The sequence below is a fragment of the Solanum tuberosum genome, unplaced genomic scaffold (assembly GCF_000226075.1).
Source record: "Solanum tuberosum cultivar DM 1-3 516 R44 unplaced genomic scaffold, SolTub_3.0 scf00549, whole genome shotgun sequence".
NCBI lineage: Eukaryota > Viridiplantae > Streptophyta > Magnoliopsida > Solanales > Solanaceae > Solanum > Solanum tuberosum.
The window spans coordinates 66,788-84,448 of NW_006239490.1; the positions used below are offsets into that span (position 1 = coordinate 66,788).

The window sequence follows — 17,661 nt, forward strand, 5'->3', positions numbered from 1 at the left end:
ATATATATATATATATATATATCATTTAAAAAATATATAAAAAGTATTATAAATTATAATAATTAACCGCTTTTTTTTTTTTTAAATCATATAACTAATTTGATTTACACTCCAAAATTCATAGGTGTCACATAATTTACACATTAATTCTTCATTACTTAATATATGTAATTATATCAATGACATATAAATTGAAATTAAAAAATACATATTTTATTTGAAAATCACGTAATAGTACTATAAGGTATAATAATTAACAACTCAACATATTTTAAAATTTTAGTTGACTCTCTGAATTCCATATGTCTCATGTAATTGAGACAGAGAAAAACATATATTGGTTTAAAATTAATAAAAATATTATAAATTATAATAATTAACAACTTAAAATTTATAAAAAAAAACCTTTAAAATTTTTTAGTTGGCTCTCCAAATTCAATCGGTATTACAATAATTAAAACATAGAAATTAACATAGATTGGACTCCTGCTGACATTTATGTTTCCTTTTTCTAAATTTTTTCTTTTATACTTTATATAAATAATTTTTTTTATGTAAAAAGTATTATAAATCATAATAATTAATAGCTTAAAATATTTCAAAACATATAAACAGTTTTTGTTAACTTTCAAAATTTCATCTATACCGCATAAATTGGAGAAATATAGATATATAGTATTTTAAGTTGCTAATTATTGTGAGTTATAGTACGTTTTATGTAATTTTCATATATATTACTCGGTCCTGATTTATGTGATACAAATGAAATTTCAAAAGTCAATGTAATTTTTATTAAGTTTTTATATTAACTTGTTAATTATTGTGATTTCTAATATATTTACGTAAAACATACTCTAAATACAATTAATTAGCAACTTAAAATATATAAAAACATACTAAAAAATTGATTAACTTCAAATTTCATATGTACCACATAAATTAAAACAGAAACAGTAACATATATTGGGCCCTGTGCTGGCACGGGGTCTCATATCTAGTTTAAGCAATAAGGAAGAGATATAATTGAGGTTAACATCACTATGTGGGGAAACAACATATGATTTATTACTAATCAAAATCAACTTGGTTAACTAAACCAAAAATTAGTGGGCATGCAGATTTTTAATAAATTATTGTAGTTGTGTCATGTGTGGTCCATTTTAATCATCTAAAGTCTCTCACACCACTAAATGCAAATACTTTAGGCTAAGGGTCATCAATCTTTTCTTTTATAAAAAATAAATATCTAAGCATAATTTTAAGAATCTTCCATGATATTTAATTTATATATGTCTTAAATTTGCTTCCTTCGTGAAATATAATAATACATCATATATACATACAATGTTTTTGGTTATCTTTGCAAAATAAAAGACTTAACTTAAGAATGGGCCTTTAGCCTTTTTTTTTTTTATTAAAAATAGATTCAATATTTAAATTTGAACAATCATACTATAATCTATGATTGAGGAAGTTAATGTAAAATTTATTAGTTGATTTTATATTAAATAAGTGGTCGTACAATAGTCATTCGGGAGACATGAACCTTAGGATTATGACAATATCAATAATTTTATATTGATGAGAATCATTCAATAAAAATGCAACACGATAAAAAAGTTTGTTCCGTCACGTAAGATTTTCGAATCAAAATCAACAACCAATCCACGATTATCATCTTGAAGGAGTTTTTTTGATTAAATACGAAAAAAATTTACCTTTCTATATTATTCTTTGCTAGATCGAGATAAGTAAAGTGTACGAAGGAAAAACCTATTTGATAATAAAAATGATAAAAAAAATATTCATTTTCATAGCTAATTTGATCCATATTTGTGTATAAATATATTTTATATACTATATACATTATATATAATATTTTCCTTTCAAATATAATATTATATATATTGAATTATATTGGGTGTAATATTTTATATTAAAATTCCCCCTTAAAAAAAAAAGAAAAAGGCAAATGACAAAAAGAAGCAAAGTGAAAATTTCTAAGCTAACATAGAAAAAGTGAAGATGAGCTGTTAACAACTCAAAGCTACCAAATAGTACTCCCTAGTGTCCATTTTACCAAAAACTTTTTCCCTCACTCAAAATAAGTATCACTTTCGAAATTCAAGATAAAAATCAATATATAACTTTATAAAACTGTACTCTTTTTTAAAACATCTTCCATTTTCAACATATATTTTTCAAATATAAATAATTTGATAAACTAAATGTTATATCTATTCTATTCTCGATAAGAACAATTTTTACTTAAATAACACTTATTTTGAGACGAACAAAATCCGTACCTTGTCCATTTAGTAAATTGGGAAATTTGAGCAGTAATGGTGTCACTGTGTTATTGTATCCGTATCTAAAATCAGTCCAAAAAAGGGTCATCCCATCAACTTGCACAGTGAGAGACAAGCTGCTACTACTAATAACATTGGCATTTGTAATTTTGCATTTTGCATAAACATTCAAAGCTCTTCTCTTTTTCCTCTCACTCTCATCGAGAAACCAAAAAAAAAAAACACCCCACCAAGAAAGAAGTAAGGTATGCCTCCCCAGAAAATATCTTTCAAGAATTCAAGAAAAAGATACAAATTTTATGTGGTTTTTTTTATTTTTTTGTAACAATTTGTATGTGGGGTTTTTGTTGAATAAGTGTTGAAGGAGAATCTTGAGGGTTTTAGTGTTTGTTGTTAAGTTGAAGAGAATTCAATTTCATGTCATTGTTGTGTTTTTTAGTTTGGGTGTTTTGAAAATTCTTTATGGTGTTTAATCAATGGGGAATGTAGATTGTTGTGTTTGTCTTGTTTTGCTTCGTAATTTTTTGTTGTAATTGCATAATTCCTCCTTTTCTGCATATTTGTATTTTTGGTTTGCTGGTTTGCTGTTTGTGTTTAGTGTTACTGTTCTTTTTTGTTTTCGGAATGCTTTGTCATGCTTTCTTAGTATATTACGAAGATTTCTTGGCTTTCGTTATTTTTTTTTCGATATGTTTTTATTTGAGCTGAGGGTGTATCAGAACAATCTCTCTACCTCCTAAAGTAGGGGTAAGATCTGTGTATACTCTAGCCTCTCGAGACCCCACATTGGGTATGTTGTTGGTTTGCTATTTGATGGAGGATTTAATGGATGTTTCTCTTTTGCTGTATTTGACTCATGTTTTAGCTTTGAAAAAAATAGGCTCATTGTTTGAGCAGTAATTTCTGTATTGTGAAAAAAAATGGAACAAATTCAGATTCTCAAATATCACAAGCTATTATATGTGTTTCCAGCTATTGATTTTCTTGCCAAAACTTCAAGTCCTAACAGGAAAATTTTATACTTTTGCTTGGTTTTAATCTTCAGAATAAAATTCTTGGATTTTTTGATTGATGGAAGAAAATGTAATTTCTGATTTTCATGCTCTGTAAACTTTTTGTAGAAACTAGGTAATAAGATGGTGGCAGAAACATGGGAGAAAGACCTGTTTTATTAGATTCTGTTGTGAAGGTGTCAAAAAGAAAATCATAGGGTCACCTAGTAGTTAAGTTCATCATGTCGAGGCAAGCTCATCTTCCGCCTCGTTGCCCATTTCAGAAGAAACCGTTAACTTGCCCTGTTCAAGATCCTTTTAGCCCACCATCACACCAACATAACTCGTTGCCTCCTCGACATCAAAAATCTATTTCCCAAAGCTCCATCTTAGAAGAGCAGCCTGCATGGCTTGATGAGCTGCTTAGTGATTCGGGATCAAATTCTAGTGGCATAATGCATAGGAGATCAGCTAGTGATTCTTTGACAGTTTTGGATGGTCTTGTTTCATTTGAAGGCTTTGATAAGTTTGACGAAACTGAATCCAATGCGTCTTGTGAATCGGATAGTAGTTCAAAGACTAATTGTATCTATGGTCCTAATTCGCCTCGTGGAAAGAGCAATATAACCTTTGCAGAGAATGCTATAGTTTCAGCATTATCAGAATATGTGTCTCCAAACCCTTTACAATATTTAGATAGGTGTGTTTCTGTGTCTGGAGCTGCACAATTGGAGTTAGTGGGAAATGCTTCTGGTGCAGCAGATGATGTCAGTGCTGAGGCAAAGCCAATGAAACGGTTAGATTCCAAACTCTGTTTATTTCCAATATTATTCATCATTAGTTGGCAACGTATTATCAGCATCTGTTTTTCACTTGTTAATTGTGTCCATATTCCATGGTAGAGCAACATCATTGCGAAAATGTTTCCTGAATATACAGGGGCATGCATCTTATCTCCCAAGATAATGGTTAATTTTCTAGTCTATTCCTGTCGTATGGCGTCCAGATCTCTTGGCATTATCTTTTAATGCGAACTCTAGCTTGCTAATTGTATAGGTGAAAAGAACTGCCATTAGCATGAATTGGGAACTTATAAAGATATCATATCAGTTTGGGAACTATATGTACTCATTGACTTAGCTCATATAAGGAGTAGTTTCTGATTTCTAGAGAAGACAACAACACACAGAGTGTGTGTTAGTGACCCTTGTGTAACTTGCTCTATATGGTCAACTGACATTCTCCCGTAAAAGGATCTTTGACTTGTAATTATGCACTTATAGGGCTCATCCAATCTATAAAATCAAATGTGATGTTTTAGAGATTTCTTTTATCAAATGAAAAGGGAAATTCAGAAAACCCAAAAGATTTCTTTTATTAATATTGCTATTAGTGATGTTTCAGATTCATTATAGAAGTAGGACAGTAGAATTCAGGGTATCTTTGTACATATGGTTTCAGTACCACCCGTGTACTGTTTTGTACATCATGAGGTGTTGATACAGCTACCAGTTTCAAAAAAATATTGCTTATTTGATAGAGAATGTTGCCTTCGAGTTTCATGAAACTAGGTATAAAATCTCAATTTGCAAATGTTAGGTTTGTGAGCCAAGTGGTTCCTGGATGTTACCGTCCTATAAAAATGTGATGCCTTGTTGTTTCTTCTAAATCCTAAGAGAATTTTCACTTTGCTCCTCAAATTGCTGAAATGGTTCTTAGTCGTTTAGACATGTGGTCTAGGAAGCTTCTAGCTATGACCTTTTAACGACCATCTAATAGTTAAATTTCTTGCATTACTGGAAATTGATGACTGTTTTAGATTCTGAAAAGCACCGTTGCTCAGACTCATCATAAATATTCATGGGTGTGTGTAGGATACTCCAAAAGTATTACATTTTTGGAGTATCTGACACGGGTACGGCAACGTTTTTGGAGAGTCCGTGCAACATAGCTGAAAAGAAGGTTTGTCCTGGTGTTCAATTTTCAAGAACAGTCCTGACAAACTCTTCTCAGTGGAATGAAAATGCTGAAAAGTTTTGCATCAATGTCTCTCGCAGTTCCTTTCAGCACGTGACTGATGTGTCTTTGCTCAATTCTTGTTAATTGGTTGATCAAGTTTGTGAATTACTTGCAAAGTTTAACTTTTAGTAATTAGATCATCTATGCTACAAATAAAGTACCAAACCCATTGAGAACTATCCAGTCACCTGTCATTCTTTAAGCCCAAATTGCCCATTTTCCTAATTACTACTAAGGATAGAGTTAACAGTGCAGTTTTCTGGGGTATGCCAGGATTTGTGAAAAGCAGCATCTTACGAAATTCATGACCAATTGTATCCCAACATACTGGTAGATAACAGATGAGTTCCCATTTCAAAAGATAAACAGATGATATTGCTATGATGTTATATTATCTTTATTCTAGCGATTATTCCTATTCTTTTCTGTCAAACTTTACTTAGAAGTTGTCGCCACTATTTTTCTTTTGAAACTATTTCCAATTTTTATTTAAATATACTATAAACTCTTATACAAATACATTGCAAACACACTTAGGCCTTAAGAGTGTGCTCTTGTTCCAAATTATTTTCAAGTCTCACATATCCGGAGGATTTATTTCATTCTGAGACGATTATTTTCTCGAGAAGAGTACAACACTTGATAACTATTTGGAATTTGTACAGGCATCCTGGACAGAGGTCGAGAGTTCGTAAACTCCAATATATAGCTGAACTAGAGAGAACTGTCAACACATATGAGGTACTTTGCTGCTATTACTGTTACATCAATGTGACTTTTAAAGAAGGTTTCTTTTACTGAATAAATTATTATGAATATACATGTTGAGCTTCCCATGTAACACCACAGATTAAACATTAAAGAATTGCAGAGACAAAAATGAAGTTTCCATGGCTACATGTCAATTGTTGATTAATCACATTGAGATTAACTTGAGGGAAAGCCATGCTATGAATAAAATATTGTGCTGGTTCACAAGTTTTGAGACTTTTAAAATCCTAAAGTTAATACTGTTGCTGTCGGTGAAGAATTACTGTTCAAAACACAAATTGGTGACCCAAATGTTTTATCAAATAGTTTGAGACTGTTCAAATTGCTACAATCTTTGGTATCCCGAATGCTATACAAAATACTTTTAAATGGACAGTTGTGCTCTTGCAAGCAACACAATAATTGGTGTTGCAGACCAAGGTTAATATGGTGCTTAACCTTGTTCGTTTTCAATACAGGCTATAGAGTCAGATTTAACTGCCAAAGTTGCTTCTCTGCTTCAGCAACGTGCTACTTTATCAATGGAGAATAGAGAGCTAAAGCAACAGATGCTCAGACTTCAGCAAGAAAAAGTCATTGTTGACGGTGAGTTGTCTATCTTTAGCTCAATCAATCAAATCCATAATACTTTATACGTCAACAAGTTCAATTAGCTACTCATAACTGCTGGTGTCTCTCTCTCTTTTCCCCTCTTTTGGGAACAACTTAACTATGGTAGTTAGTTACTCTTCTTTGGATTTGTCTTGTCTTCTTACCTATTTGCCTCAATTGTTCATGAGTTGGCAAACCATCAAAAGTCTTAAAATTCCAACTTCTCTTTATCTGCTTGCTCCAGCATTGGATTGTGAAAAAATCATATCCAATACTATGAATGGAGCAAGTTGTAGCTGCCGAAAGTAAAATATTCCATTGCAATTCTGAGCTACTTTCATTGTATTCGTCTATTTTTATTTAGCTTCATAGTTGGTTGATCTACCAGTGCTATTCCTTTCACTTTAGTGTCATTCGTGCACTCAAAACTTTTCCTTGGTTGAGGGTTGGCAGCAGACATCCTTGATGATGTAGTAGTTTAACAGTGTGGCGAAGCAAAGTGATGTTTTCATAGTCTGATTCTTTGTCGTTCTGAAACTTGATGCAGCTCAATACAGGTCATTGAGGAAAGAATTGGAAAGACTGAAATGTTTAGCGCGTTCTCGCAATGGTAAGCTGAGCACCAACTTCAGGCTGAGTTCTGCTACTGAGATGACTGGTTCGGATGCAGCTTGGCAGATGCTGGACTTTGGAAAACTGGATCTCAACTAGAAGGAAGTCGATCTCGTTGGACACCTTTTCTTCATGATAAATATCCTGCAGGAGCTTGCGCCATCCTTTTATCTAATAAATGCATCCCATCTACAAGTCAGGGTTTGTTGCACGTATTGGCTCTTGAATTATTATTCGAGCAGTAGAAATGTAGGTGAAACTCCTTCAGACTCAGCTTGTAAAGCCTCTTTAGAATGTAGTTTGTTCCAAATGGTAATTTTTAGGATCAAGACATTAACTGTTTAAAAATTTGATGACTTGACGATATTAACAAAAAGAGCAGTTCAGTGCACAAAACATTCTTCAAACACGTAGTATTTGGGGACAGCCACACCTCAAGAGGTATGACATAGACAAGTATTAGTGACTACTTCTTGACTCGAACTCGTGAACTATAGGCCATGCCATATTGATATGCAAGTTAATGATTTTCTATTGATTGCAAGATGTGTTGGTGTAGGATAAGATATACCGAATGTGCACAATACAATTCAAGCATTATGTCCATTACTACACAATAAATCAACATGGGTCATTTGGAAACAACAATGAAGATATACTCTGCACACTACTGTTTACACCAGGTTTCCCCAATAAACAAAGAATAATCCCAAATGAAGTCATCATTAGTATCCCACTAATTCCTTAACCGCGAATTGATGCGCGAGGAACGGCAGGTAATCCTAGTTCATCATAAGCCTGTGCACCACAAGTAAATGAAAAAAAGTCAGCATTTTAACACAATTGTTACAACTTACAACAGAACATTATCCATACTGCATTTGACTTTACCTGGTTGCCAGCTGGCATTGGTCCATGCCCTGTTGGTGCTGATGGTAGGCTAAGCTCTGCGTCCAAATCGGGCTCTTTATCTGGTTGAAGATACGAAGGGACTCCTTCACCTTCAGTATCCATGTCGGCCTCCAGAGCATCAAGCTCTGCAGTAAAAGTAATAAGTTAAGAGCTCATCTGATATGCTTTATTACTTCTATGTCTAAATGTGTTGCTACTTAAGCTTACCACCGAGGAGTTCATCTTCATCAATGTCATCTGGCACACTGTAGCTTCTACCAAGAGACTCTTGAATTTCGTTGCTCACATCCATCAAGTCCATCATTTCATCTTGTAGGTTCTACGTTTCACATAATAATATCACAATTAGCAGCCGTGAAAAATTCAGAAATGAACAAGGATAAATGCACAAGGTTTACTAAAACAGATAACAACAATGAGGAGACATACATCTATATCTTGAATCTTCACTGTCTTCATCATTCCTTTCAAGTCTTTGTTTGCGGACTTCAAAGCTGACATCTGGAAAAACAGAACCAACTTATTAGTGGCAAATTCAACTGTATATGAATGATTCCAATGGTTCAGTTGTGCCTTCAAATAACAAATCTCCAACATGGGATCTAACGGAGTACATAAACTCTTGGACATATAAAGAAATCTGTTTTTGTGATAAATGGGTTGTCCTCCCCATCTGTAGGGAGGTAGGCAGCAGGTTCGAATTAAGTTACACAATTAGCTTGTCTGAAAAGCCTTGACTGTGCCCTGTGGGGTGCTATGTAGAAGCAGATACACTTCACGATGAATTGATGTAGCCCAAATGACTCGAAAAAACTAATAATTTGTTATTACAAAGGATGACCATGAGTTTAATAGTCTAAAATAGCAGCCATTCATTTCCACAAATAACATTCACTTGATAAACGTATCAGTGAATCAGATTTGTGAGTGACACTCCAAAATTCTCTTTATCAAATTCAAGTTAAAACAGTTTCAGATTAACGACCAAGGATTGGTAAAGAAAATGATGCTTGTATGCTTTTATCCCCCTAAAAGAAGAGCGCTAACCTTTGCATGCTAACACCCAATAAGTATTATGAACTTCGAACACAAAAAGGTCCAATGACGCTTTCAGATACTTGGAATATCAGAACTAACAACGGACATGTTTCATATGCATATAACAGCTTTTGGAATTAGGCATTTCATAAATGAAATGGGAGAAAACTAGGTATCTGAAAAAAGCATGAACTCCATAGAACATACTGTTTGCTGAGCATCTTTAATTCCCTCAGCTGCAAATGAAACTTGATCTAGGTTGTACGTCTGATTGAAGAGCATGTCACGTTGGCCTTCATACCTGTTGAATATTCGAACAAAAGAGATTATGCATTGGAAACAATAGATCAACATATAAACTATAAGCTTGTCAAACAAGCAAGAATTTTTCCCAATTTGGCGAAAACTATGCCTAAGCAGTGCTTGAGAAAATAATTTTCACCACAGACACAAGCAAAACTTAGAGAATTGTTGCAAGGAGAACAAAATATTCACCAACATTAGTGGGTGTGTTCTATCTACTTTGGCTTCAGGTACAATCTAAGTGAAGTTAAGATTAATCGCCTATAACCTCAGAAGTCAGCCTCTCTTTTTTCTCTTTTAAGTACAATACATAGGATCAAAAAAGATTCATCGATGAAAATATTCTCATTATGAACTCAACAGGGCTAGTATTTTTACAAGAAATCCCTTTTTTTTAGCCGGTTGCAACTCCGTGAGTATCCCAATTTCCAAGTAGGAACTGTTATAAGGACCAATCCTCAATTCAATCACAAGCTCTTCCAATTTCGTTTTTTTATGAAGTAACCACAAACTCTATGAAGAACTAAACATTATTTAAAAAGCCATTAAACACAGTGTTGTCTCCCTCATAATATGGTTCATCAAGGTATCTCCACAGATGTATTTGTTTGGTGCTTTCAGCACTTTATTTGCCTGCAACAAAATTTCTTTATAATCAAGAGAGAGAGAAAAGGAGCACTGATTAGATGTCTTTAAATAGCGCAATCATCTCAGAAGCTAAATGTAATTTGACCTATAACGTGACTAGACATTCATCCACAAAGCAGTCAATTTGATGCTCAACCATAAACTTTAAACATCACTGTACTCTTAAAAAAGGATAGACTCACATTCTTTTTTGCTTCAAAACTCTCATTGCTCGAGATTTTACAGCATCTTGAGCTGGACCTGGCCGGGTCTTCTTTAGCTGTTCCTTATATCTTGCAAGTTCAACATCAAGCTTCTTGATTTTCTCCTCCACGGTGTCACCTCTTTTATTGATCTGTACAAATAAGAACCAATACTAAAATCAGATATCACGTGCAGAGAATTAGCAATATCACAATGATATAAAAGTCCAACATTTCATTAAACACTACAAAACTCACTCCAGTGATCCATAATCTAGGAAAGAGAATTTCTTAAAAAAACAATAGAAATCTAACTCACCATATTTTAAGTTTTTGTATATAAACAATCTCAGTAGCTCAATTGATTGGCGAGGGTTTAATTCCCCACCTTGTAATCCCCTACCAATTTTTCTCATAAAATTTTTCATATATATCTCACCTATACAATTGTGAATTGGTCTTATTCAAATATATATTAATCCAATCTCCATACCTCAAAATTCAAAACTTGCACAATACTCCCTCCGTTCACTTTTTACTTGTCAGGTTTCATATATGGACTTTGATCAACTATAATTTTTCATCATATTAATATGAGAAAAATACTAAAACTTACCTTATAGTTTTCAAACATCTAAAATTTTCAAATTTAAAATATCAAATTAATCTAATTCAATTTAGCTCCAAACGAAAATTAGTCAAATTGTACGTAGTCATTTTTTCTCATAATTGATAAAACAGCTGTATTACACGCAATCAAACTACAAATTTCTAAAAGATATTATACAATAAGCAAAGTTGACCATTACATTGGAGTAATAAGAAGTACGTACCCGATCGGATGCATCTTGAATGGAAGGAGGAGGTTCCGTTTGTTTCTTCGCACCGAAAACTCTCCTCATATTTCTAGAACCTTCTTCTTCTTCGTCCTCGTTGATTCTGCTGCGCAGAGATTTAGGGTTTCCGATTGAATTGGGAAAAGGAGATTCAATACAAATGCGCGTAAATAGGAATTGTTGAGAAGAATTGTTGAACCAAAAGGAGAAGATGAATTTATACTCCCTGGATTGGATTGACTTGTTCCTGAAGAAGTTTCCAGGAATATTAGTTTGAGTCGTTGTTTATGATAATCTCGAATGTGAAAAGAATTTTGGGATTATCTAAACACGTGCTTATCACGTGTCATCAGGGTCGAGTAAATAATCTCGTTTTGACTTGATACAAAATTTAAAATGAGTAAAGCAAAAAAGTCAGACATACCTCTTGTTATAAAAGTGGCTCACATACACTTTTTTTATCGGATGTCCTCGAAGGGACGCTCACATACAGAGTTTTTGACCAAAAACATCCTTTATCTATGCTCAAAACTTAATGTACATCCTTCAACTATCATATTGAACAAAAATCATCCTTAATATATTCAAAACTTAGCAAGTTTCATCCTTCTGTGAAACTTCTGTTAAAAACATTAACGGACCCAATCTCATGTGCAAGTCACATGACTACAAGCATCCTAAAATATGTCCACTAGTTGTATTATGTTCTTCTCAAAGCTGAAGTTTTTCTGAGTTAATTTTTTACCGGCAGAGTTCGTAGGAAAGAATTTAGAATTCTCCGGCTTAATAAAAATTGTACAATGAAGGTCAATATTGGTTGTTCTTTTGTTGCTATCATGCTTTGTTTTTCATAATTATTTGTGGTAACTTTTTTACGGATGTAATTCAAAGATTCCTTTCATTTATTTCTTTTTCGTGTATTTCTTATCTTTTAAGACTATTTTCTTCGACATGAATCTGTTCTTATTGCTCTCTTCATTTTCACAAGACCCAATAATTTATTCTTAAATTATTGTTAAAAATTTCCGACCACCAGAACATCAACAAATCTCATTGCGCCTTATTTTTATTTAGTCTCACACCTTTCTTTCTTCCTAAAATCAATACCCAAATCAATATAATCGCAGTCCAACCATTCTGCAGAAGAAGAGTCGTCCTAACTTTGTTGTTTTTTTCCTTTCTTTTATTGTTCATTTAGAATCAGCAAGGAATAGCTTTAAAAATTTTAGCAGAACAAAGAAAATGGCTTGTGATGGGTTTGAGGAACTTGATATTTGGGGTGTAAGAGTCATGTGACTTGCACATAGATGGGTCTGTTAAGTTTTTTAACAGAAGTTTCATGAAGGACGAAACTTGCTAAGTTTTGAATACATTAAGGATGATTTTTGTTCAATATATTAGTTGAAGGATGTACATTAAGTTTTAGATATAGTTAAAGGATGTTTTTGGCCAAAAACTCCTCACATACACCTTCACCATTATAAAAATGACTCACATATACTCTACCATTATAAAAGTGGCTCACATATAACTTTTTACTTATCGGAAGTGAAAAAAATGATTTTAAATTTTAAAAATATACATGTAGGGGTATATATATGATCTTTTCTACACATTATTTTTTATTTATTTGATTATCATTATTTGAGTTTCTTATTTTTTTTTAAAAATTTACGTGAGAAATTAAAAAAAATGTGAATGAAAAAACAGAAAAAGGTAAGAGAAATGTTTTAAACTAATATTTTTTTAGATATTATAATTTATTTTTTGTATTTGTAAAAAATAGGATATATATGATAAATTTTACAAGAAAGTTATTAAAAACATAAATTTTATCATCAAAATACTAAATTAAAATTAGCCATTGAATAAAAAAAGTCAAAAAGAATATGTGTGTGAAGAATAAAATATACCCAATATGAATATTTTTTAAAATAAAAAGTTCTAAAAAATAAATTTAAAATTGATTTCTTTTCCTTCCGTTAGAGGAAAATAGTATATGTGAGCCATTTGTGTAATAGTAGAGGAAAATAGTATAAAGTTAAATTTAAAATTTGTTTCAACCCGCCCCACCCTGCTCCGCTCTGTATTCACCCCACTCCGCTCTGTATTCGCCCTGTATTCACCCCGTTCCGCTCTGTATTCACCCCACCCCGTTATCATCCCTATATATGAGTCACTTTGATAACGAGGGGTATATCGGCTCTAATGACAAAGTTAAGGTGTATATCAACTCTTTTCTCAAAAATAAACAAGACTTTTGAATCTTGTGGTCTTAGATTAAGTATATGTAGAATGGATCAAAATGTCGTTTTATCTTGTTATTTTAAACATGTAAGTGAAAACTAAGAGTTAAAAAGAGTTGTTTAAAAAAGGAAATAATCATTCTTTTTGAAATGAATTACTAGGAGAGATCAGGTAAAAAAATGAAGATATTCAGACCAAGATGATGGTGGCCTCTATCACGGACATGATGTGGGAGGCTAAGGTGAGTTGGATTTGGACATGAAGTTTAATTTGTGTGTTACTGCATTAAAACCATATGATAGAATTCTATGTTAGCATTTCATTCCACAGTGACTCAACTTAGTGGAATTAGGACATGAAGTTTGTGTGTTTTGGATTCTACCTGTTTTAAGTAACGAAGTTCTCAATTAACAATTTGTACCTATTAAACGGATTTCTTAAGATATATAAATACAATCAAAAGTAGCTTCAAAATGTTCCAACTAAATAAAGATAAATAATTAACTAAATGCCTGTGAAGGTGCCTAATTAGGAATATTTAGAGGCACCATCAAAAATTGAACTTTGAACAAACACAAGTTTTTAAGACCATTTATCATGATATCGAATAAAACATTCAGCCGCTTGTGCTGTTAGATACGCCTGACGTATCTTTTGATGGAGTTGCCGGACTCACTGGTCCTGCTGTTGCTGTTGCCGTTGCCGTTGCCGTGGCCAGACTTGAGAGAACTGGGAAAATAAAAGAAGAAAGTGTATCATAAGATGTAGAATTTGTATCAAAAAATGTAGAGAGACAACAATGCATATCCCTCTAGGATGCTTACAAATCTCTAGGAAGTGTTGTCAACAGTAAAAAATAACTATTTTTTTAGTATCGGATCGAAGTAATATGAAATGGAGGGAGTAAAAAAACACCAAGAAGAGTATTTAAATAATGAATGATGGAATTTTAACATACCAGAGAAGTAATTTGAACTTGAAGCTCATAATTTCCCAAGCTTTGTTGCTCTTGTTGAATTTTCTCTGCACTTGTCTCTACACCAGAGCTGCAATATTTTATTTGGATCAGTTTTAGTGTCATTATATCTCCAATACTCTCCGGAATCTCCTCCAGTTTTTCCAACCGAAACATCATTAGTTTCTCAAGCATCGGAAAATTATCACTACCAGCTTCCCACTTTTGCAGATCTCTACAGCTATGCAGTAATAGACGTTTTAATTTGCGAAACACAACATCTTCATTTAGTCTCCAATCTGTTCCATCGAATGCAGCATACTCGAGCACCTCAAGATTGGGTAAATTAGCCAGTAAATTCATAGCTTCCCATGGTATATAAGTAGATGATAATGTCAACTCCTTGAGATTAGGAAGGAAAATATCCCCTGAGAAAATCATGATCGGGTTAACGGTTTGTTGTGCTTCTAGGTGTAGTTTCTCCAGTTTCTCAAGAAGGCTGAGAGAATCAAGAATAGCAAGCCCATCAGAATGCTTAGCTTCATGTAAAATCCTTAGTTCTTTTAGATTGGGAGTTCGTCTTATGATTTCCACAGCAAAAGGAGATAAGTCGAGAGTTAGAGTTTGCAAGTTATTGAGAAACAGAGGATGTTCTCCACTACTATTATTTTCTGCCTCAAGAGGATTAGATATATAGAGTGGTGATCTAATATCCACATGTCTAATCTCCGTTGTTGTCCAGATATCTACGGGGTGCTTCAACTTTGTTCCTAGAAAACTTAACTTTGTTCCTAGAAAACTTTCAAAAATTATGGTCTGTAGATTTCTCAGTTTGGCTAGTGAAAGAGTTTCCTCAATTTTTACAGCAACATATCTCAAATGTACAAGTTGAGGTATTACACAAGAGAAATCGTATTCAATTGAAAATACATCCAACACCTTAAGCAACTTCAACTCTGAAACAATGGATAAATTCCTTTTTGGAACATATGGTTTACTTAAAATAAAGGTGCGGGTTATATTTGTAATACCACTGCTATGCCTTGTAGGATAAAATTGCTTCTCTTCAAGATCAAACTGAACGATCAGTCGCCGTTGATCACCTATGGCTTCTAAGGAGATGGGAACATTCCCATTCATGACATGCACAACATTTTCAGTATGAGCTTCTCTTAGGCATAGTTGGCGAAGAAGATCGTGAATTTTGCATGTTCTCATCATTCCATTATCCCCTTGTGTACCGGCAAACATTAAACTTCTATCAATTAACTCTTCTAGATACTCCTCTGCCACCACTTCTAACCTTTTATTGCTTCTTCCCCTTACAAATTCCTCAGCAATCCATAGCTTAATCAACTTGGAAACATTAATCTCTGTGTCTTCTGGAAAACCTCCAACATAGAGAAAACAAGCCTTCAAATATTGGGGTAAGTAATTGTAGCTCAGAGAAAGAATTGATTGGCACCGTTCGGACACCGTACCAAAGAATGAGCTCAGATTTTCCTCAACCTTCCTCCAATTATCATACGTTGGGTCCATTTTTCCAAGAAGTCCCGCAACGACAATAACCGAGAGAGGTAACCCTTGACATTGTTGAACAATATGCTTCCCTATTTTTACAAGTAGAGGAGGACACACTTCTTTTTTGAACAATTTTCCAGTAAATAGATTCCAACTATCATCTAGAGTGAGAAAAGACTTACAATGAGGCAGAAAATCAGGACAACTGACATAATCAGCAACATACTTGAGCCGTGTGGTTAATAGAATTCGGCTTTTATTGTCATCATTTGGAAATGTTCTTTGCATTTGATCCCAAGCCTCAGTACTCCAAATATCATCTACGACAATTAGAAATCTCCTACCCTTCAGGCATCTATACACAATCTCCATTAGTTGATCATTGCTCATTTCTTGATTGCTTCCGGTAATTGAAGAGACGACTTCAAGAAGCATTTGTCTCTCATTGTATTCTTCGGAGATAGTGACCCATGCATGTTTATCAAATCGAGAACGAATATATGAATCATCATAAACTTTTCTGGCAAGAGTTGTCTTACCTATACCTCCCATACCAAAAATTGGTATGACAGTTAACTCGTCTGTTTGGGCAGTGAGGCGATCAAGTATGGTGTTGAAGTCATCCTCCATCCCAACAATACTATTTTCCTCAATTGTACTTTTTTCTGGTGAGGAGGGAGTTGCTGCGGATTTGCTTCCATGCTTGTTAAACTCAATCTGCATCACCTCTTGCCTGAGAGAATCAACATCTTTTTCCACTTGTACCAATTCTTCCTCGAAGAATTTACAAGCCCCTTCTCTATTCTCTGTGCAATCAGCTAAAATGATGCTTCTTAGGCTTGGATCAACTTTATCTTCTGCTTTGTATATTACATCTCTGATCCTCTTTTCTATAAACTTAAGAGTTTCAATATCTTTGGCTTCTTTTGTCGTATCGTCAAGGAAAACTTGCAGAACAGAAAGATTTCGATAGAGAGATTGAACATGTTGTGTAGAGCATGGACAAAGGAAAGATTGATTAGGTTTGAAGAGTTTTTCCAATGTATACATCAGTGAAGAAAGAGCAGCATAAGCCATTTCTCTTTGTTTGCTGGTATTACTAAAAGATAAGTGCCCTGCAGATTTAATGTCTCTGCTTTGTTATTATTAGGCTAAGTGGTTTTGTCCAAATGATTTACTCCATTTAACATCTACATCACAACCACACAAAAACTATGGATTGACTAAGTCAAAGTGAGAAAAAAGAAATGAAAAATAAAGACATAAAGTTGTCCTAATACAATAAATTTCTAATGAAATAAAAACACAATATGTCAAGTTGTAATAATTACTATATATTAGAAGAGTCTAGGATTTACTACCATTGTTCCAATTAAATCATTACAAATGTCCAATACTTACTATATAAAATATACAAGTGGGCCCCACCTCCTTCCACTTAAATAATATTTTTCAACCTTATCATGGTAAAAGTTGAATTTATTATCCTTTTCATTTAATTTTATATGATATTATTTTTTCTATAAAATCATTATATATGTTTTAATAATTTAAATTTCAAAAACATTATAATTTAACTTTAAAGATTTTATTTTATCAAAATCTTGTACATTGAAATATATAGTTATGAATTTAAAATATTTTTAAAATCATATAAAAATTTCAATAACTTCTCAAATTCCATAATATAACACTTAAATACTACATATTATATATTAATTACTA

The 17,661-nt window shown here is 33.1% G+C and overlaps 3 protein-coding genes across 4 annotated transcripts in view; 1 reads left to right on the top strand and 2 right to left on the bottom strand.

Moving 5' to 3' along the window:
* The first annotated feature begins 2,378 nt into the window (after positions 1 to 2,378).
* LOC102578627 (basic leucine zipper 6) lies at positions 2,379 to 7,690 on the top strand. 2 transcript variants are annotated; one of them, XM_006365614.2, is made up of 5 exons: positions 2,379 to 2,554; positions 3,431 to 4,097; positions 5,986 to 6,061; positions 6,550 to 6,676; positions 7,230 to 7,690. In XM_006365614.2, the coding sequence occupies exons 2-5, from the start codon at positions 3,544 to 3,546 to the stop codon at positions 7,391 to 7,393; spliced, it is 921 nt and encodes a 306-aa protein (XP_006365676.1). In that variant the 5' UTR covers positions 2,379 to 2,554; positions 3,431 to 3,543; the 3' UTR covers positions 7,394 to 7,690. The 2 variants fall into 2 exon arrangements, with proteins under 2 accessions (XP_006365676.1, XP_015160041.1); XM_015304555.1 differs by having other exon boundaries at positions 2,379 to 2,549.
* A 154-nt stretch (positions 7,691 to 7,844) lies between these two features.
* Positions 7,845 to 11,502, bottom strand: LOC102578965 (charged multivesicular body protein 5-like). The gene is made up of 7 exons (XM_006365615.2): positions 11,211 to 11,502; positions 10,378 to 10,529; positions 9,452 to 9,545; positions 8,636 to 8,707; positions 8,414 to 8,525; positions 8,186 to 8,331; positions 7,845 to 8,092 (listed from the first exon to the last, which is right to left on the bottom strand). Exons 1-7 carry the CDS (start codon positions 11,277 to 11,279, stop codon positions 8,039 to 8,041), a joined length of 699 nt encoding a protein of 232 aa, XP_006365677.1. The 5' UTR covers positions 11,280 to 11,502; the 3' UTR covers positions 7,845 to 8,038.
* Positions 11,503 to 13,882: 2,380 nt separating this feature from the next.
* LOC102579296 (putative late blight resistance protein homolog R1C-3) overlaps positions 13,883 to 17,661 on the bottom strand; it is a 21,016-nt gene continuing 17,237 nt past the window's right edge. Inside the window, exons 2-3 of the mRNA XM_006365616.2 lie at positions 14,419 to 16,922; positions 13,883 to 14,189 (exon numbers count right to left, since the gene is read on the bottom strand). Coding sequence (XP_006365678.2) covers positions 14,133 to 14,189; positions 14,419 to 16,659 — 2,298 coding nt within the window. The 5' untranslated portion in view covers positions 16,660 to 16,922 and the 3' untranslated portion in view covers positions 13,883 to 14,132. The remainder of the gene's footprint in view (positions 14,190 to 14,418; positions 16,923 to 17,661) is intronic.

Bases quoted from the DNA above. Each gene is read 5' to 3' on its own strand.
- LOC102578965 (XM_006365615.2), bottom strand. From the start codon at position 11,279: ATGAGGAGAGTTTTCGGTGCGAAGAAACAAACGGAACCTCCTCCTTCC. The intron at 10,530-11,210 runs GTACGTACTTCT...TTATTTGTACAG, and splicing joins TTCAAGATGCATCCGATCGG to ATCAATAAAAGAGGTGACAC. The intron at 8,526-8,635 runs GTATGTCTCCTC...TGTGAAACGTAG, and splicing joins TGAAGATTCAAGATATAGAT to AACCTACAAGATGAAATGAT.
- LOC102578627 (XM_006365614.2), top strand. From the start codon at position 3,544: ATGTCGAGGCAAGCTCATCTTCCGCCTCGTTGCCCATTTCAGAAGAAA. The intron at 4,098-5,985 runs GTTAGATTCCAA...GAATTTGTACAG, and splicing joins GAGGCAAAGCCAATGAAACG to GCATCCTGGACAGAGGTCGA. The intron at 6,062-6,549 runs GTACTTTGCTGC...TTTTCAATACAG, and splicing joins GAACTGTCAACACATATGAG to GCTATAGAGTCAGATTTAAC.